The sequence below is a fragment of the Austrofundulus limnaeus genome, unplaced genomic scaffold (genome assembly GCF_001266775.1).
Source record: "Austrofundulus limnaeus strain Quisiro unplaced genomic scaffold, Austrofundulus_limnaeus-1.0 Scaffold63, whole genome shotgun sequence".
Lineage (NCBI taxonomy): Eukaryota > Metazoa > Chordata > Actinopteri > Cyprinodontiformes > Rivulidae > Austrofundulus > Austrofundulus limnaeus.
In genome coordinates this window covers 1,816,188-1,820,475 of record NW_013952465.1, presented here as the reverse complement: position 1 = coordinate 1,820,475, position 4,288 = coordinate 1,816,188, and the positions used below count along the sequence as shown (strand labels likewise).

Sequence of the window (4,288 nt, the reverse complement as noted above, 5' to 3'; positions counted from 1 at the left end):
CAGCATCATTACGTGGACACTGTGTTCTGAGATTATGTCTTGGGAGTGATAACAAGTCACTTCAAGTAATAATGTAGTGAAACTGTACTRGAAGCACCTATATAATTCCAAGAACGCTGCCCTCTGTACTTTTCCTTAGTGTCATAAAACAGCATATGACGTCATAGTGAGGCACGCACATTTTGCAATACAGTCTCTACAATGACATAATAAATGCCATCAAAAGTATACAAATTCATTTTTGTCATTAGCATCTTTACAAAGTTTAAACTGTTTTTTTTTTTACAGATGTATAATAAAGATTTAAATAAACATGATGTTAGGGAAACTACTCTTCATTCGTGTCTCCCACAGTAAACAAACACAGCAAGCTATAATCCCACATAAGCACCTGTTTTGTCACATGACCGGTTTGTTAAAAAAATAAAAATAAAAAGGCCTAGCAGGGCTGTGCCCCTGTTGTAAAGGAGCTGGTTTATGTGGCACTTTGAAGTAGCAATTATCTACAAATCAGGGGACATCTGAGAGAGAGAAAAACAACAAAACAAATAAGGATGTCACATCGTTTTACGAGGAAGGCTCCTCAGTGTGCATACACCTAATATCCTGTTTTATATTTAAACACACAACCCCAGAAAAAGCACCAAGCAGGATGCAGATCAGCTTTAAATCGGAGAGGGTACGGTTTCCTAAAAAGCACAGGGTTCATCACGTCAGCGACTGTAAATAAAGACAGCATAGGATTGGTCTACAGAGGGGTGTGCAGTGATTCATGCTGACTGTGTAACAAGCATGAGCATTTCAAACACCCAACCCCACCCCTGAGGGAAACCTTGGATTGAACCTGTGTTTACATGGCTTCAATTATAGAAACAAACCAGTTCTCTCAAGCTGATTCTAAGTTTCATAAGGATATTTACTAGTTATARCACTTTAAGTCAACTTAAAACAACACAACAGCTAGAATAGAATATAAAGAAAGGTAAAACATCATTCTTATAGATTGTGACTTAATGGAAACTATCCCTATCGGTTATCCAGGATACCTGATAGCGGCTGATACAGTTTCCAGGTGCAACACGCTTACCTCCGATGCATCCTGCAACAAAGTCCATCACCGCACTTCAGTGGCACCTTGTTGAGGAAGTTATTATCCGATGCTAACTGGAAATGCTACCTGAAAGCTATTCGAAACTGCTTTGAAGCTTAATTTGTCTAAAAGCCGGCGAATTTGACGGTGACTTGACAGCGACTGCCCCTCGCAGTTTAATCGAGCTAATGGACCGACGCTAGCTGACACTGTCAGTTAGCAGCTTGTGTTAGCTGAGATAACCGGCTTGCTAGTTTTTTTTTTTAATTCCCACTAATAATCCGCAAATGTTAAAACGCGTGTTTTCTGTTTGTTTAGGTAAATCCCTTCTGTCAACTACTTGGTCAAATGGAAGCCCCTTATCGACCTACGAGTCCTTAATGAACCGCTCGCTGTGATGCTTGACAGCAGGTTTGACCTGGGAGGAGGAGCTAGTATGGCAGGCCGTTTTACCGTTTATTCGAAACCCACTCCTGTGTTATTCCATTTGTGGATCACTAAAACAACATTCTTCCTGGTCAAAATTGCATTCCTACCAGTCAGAACTGTAATTATAGATATCTACAATTACGTTTTGCCTAGCAGAAACTTAATTTCAGGATGTTATAAAATAAAATTGAACTACGAAGAATTAAGTTTCAGATATCTATCAATCTTTACAAATTAACATTTTAACATTTAATAGCTTGACTGGATATCTATTTCAGATATATCAAATACTTTTTTTTCCTAGTCCAAATGAACATTCCAGACATCTAAAACAACATTCTTCCTATCTAAAATGATTTTAGATAGGAAGATTATAGTATTTACTAGTACAAATGATGTCACTTTCCCCATCCATGTGTATTGGGCTTTTACTTCCAGATTTCTAAAATAACATTATTCCTATCTAAAATAAACATGCTGGATGCCTATAAATGAATTATGATGAGGATGAACTCTAATTTTTAGATCTCCATAATCTAGTTAAAGCTAGTCATAATGACCATTTCAGATATCAGAAATGAACAAATCATTCTAAATATCAATACTTGACATCCAAAATACATTTCTACTAGTATAAATCTAATTAAAGATATCATCTACTGATTATTTGACTAGTTAACGTGGAATTTCAGATATCTGAAATGTTAATAATGCCTATACAAATTGCAATTATAGGTACTTAAAATATATGTTTTGACTATCTTTCTGCAGAATAATAGGGCTCCGTTTTAWCATAAAATAGGCAAGCTGACTAGCCACATTTCTATTATAGATAGCACTAATACATTCTACCTAGTCACAATTAAAATATTCCTAGTCAGAATTGTAATACAGCTATCACCAATTACATTTATGCCAGTACGAATTAACATCTCAGTGATCTGTGATCAAATTTGTACTAGTAAAAACTAAGTTCCAGACACTGTATCTTAAATAGAATTATTCCTATCTGAAAAATATTCATTTCAGATAGGAAGAATCAAATTCTTACCAGTACAAATGACATGACTTTTCACATTCATGTGTATCGGGCTTTTATTTCCAGATATCTAAAACAACATTTCTCCTATCCAAAATGAGCATTTTACCTTTTAATTAACATTTTACATTTTAATTAACATTGTCTGGATCAGTGGCAGGTAATGATTAAAGCTACTCTTTAGTTTTTGTCATGTTCTGCATCTAAGCAGCTAATTGTGTGAGCACATTAAGGGATAATTGAAACATAATGTAAGATTAAAATGAACATTTTAGATAAGAAAAATGTTTTATTTAGATGTCTGGAATGTTTATTTTGACCAGGAAAAATGCATTTGAGATATCTGAAATAGACATCCATTCAAGTTATTAAATGTTAAAACGGTCTGCCACACWTTTCTCGTCACAGGAAATGATTCGAAATGGAGGCGGGTTTGAATACGCCGGTTTCGAGATCTATCCAATCAGAGCGAAGAAAAACCCCAGRCGCCCTGCTCGAGGCGTTACTTGCCATTCATTGGCTCGCTTGTTAWAAATTCGGAAATGGGGGTCGCGCGAGTTTAAGGGACAATGCTTACAAACATAACTCTTATGTTATTAATAAAAACCTTTGTTTGCTATAGCTAATAGACACGACTTTGTGTTGTTCGTACATTTTGTGGTTTAAATTACGTTTCGAATGTTCGTTATGAATGAAGTGCAACTTCAYTTTCTGTTCGGGTGAAATCGGAGCCACAGTCGTCTATTTCCGTGAAGAGCCGACTGTCATGTAACAACAACAACACAAGGTTACCGAATCGAGGGACAGACGTGTCCACATCTGACATGCATCGGTTTGCTCAGACGAAAGGATGTACATAATCGATTTCTTGTCTGGATCAGTGGCAGGTAACGATTAAAGCCATTCTTTAGTTTTTGTCAGGTTCTGCAGCTATGTGTTATAAGGGATAATTGAAACATAATGCAAATATAAGATTAAGCCTGGAGTAACGTTTAATTTTAACCTTTATCTTGAGCCAAAACCCCAGTGATATAAGTGCATTTGATTCTGCTTAAATATATGTAAACATGAAGTTTTTCAGATCATGTAAAACAGATATAAGAGATTCTCTTCTGCTTTTTGTGTTGCATTAAAAAAGTACAGTAATTTGATCTGTCTCAGTTTTAGTGTGCTCTCCTTGATGCTCTCTTTTCTCTGAACACAAACAGGGGCATGTGGAGTCGCTGTGGGGTATCCTCTGGACACTGTGAAGGTACAGTCTGTGTTGTCTGTGACTGCATCCAACACAAACATGTGTCATTTTTACATCATATTCTTAATCTTTTTAGGTCCGGATACAAACCCAGAGACAGTTCACTGGACTGTATCATTGTGTGGTGGAGACGTTATCAAACGAAGGAGTAAGTGTAATTGATGTAGAGTACCCTCACATTAGCTCTGGTTTAATACTTTTATTACTTATCGAATAATATTTGTATTTTTAGAAATCAAACACCTTGCAATGAGATCTTTTTTATCATAATTATATGAAAACAAAACAGAACAGAACAAAATTCTGAATTTGAATTCAGTTATCGTTTAATACACATAAAGAAARTAGTTCCATGTGAGCACATTTTACATTAAAACATCTGTAGTCATGAAGAAAAAAATTGTATAGGTCTTCTGGACGGGTTCTTCTCTAATGAAACGTTTCGTCTCTCCTCCAAGAGACTTCTTCAGTCTGAGAG

At 36.0% G+C, this 4,288-nt stretch overlaps 2 protein-coding genes across 2 annotated transcripts in view; one reads left to right on the top strand and one right to left on the bottom strand.

The window, feature by feature from the left end:
• slc25a29 (solute carrier family 25 member 29) overlaps positions 1-1,472 on the bottom strand; it is a 7,890-nt gene extending 6,418 nt beyond the window's left edge. The window contains exon 1 of the mRNA XM_014009942.1: positions 1,088-1,472. Within this exon, the coding sequence (XP_013865396.1) occupies positions 1,088-1,115 (28 nt within the window). The 5' untranslated portion in view covers positions 1,116-1,472. The remainder of the gene's footprint in view (positions 1-1,087) is intronic.
• A 1,644-nt stretch (positions 1,473-3,116) lies between these two features.
• Positions 3,117-4,288, top strand: part of slc25a47a (solute carrier family 25 member 47a) — an 11,998-nt gene continuing 10,826 nt past the window's right edge. The window contains exons 1-3 of the mRNA XM_014009941.1: positions 3,117-3,445; positions 3,767-3,810; positions 3,887-3,958. Coding sequence (XP_013865395.1) covers positions 3,409-3,445; positions 3,767-3,810; positions 3,887-3,958 — 153 coding nt within the window. The 5' untranslated portion in view covers positions 3,117-3,408. The remainder of the gene's footprint in view (positions 3,446-3,766; positions 3,811-3,886; positions 3,959-4,288) is intronic.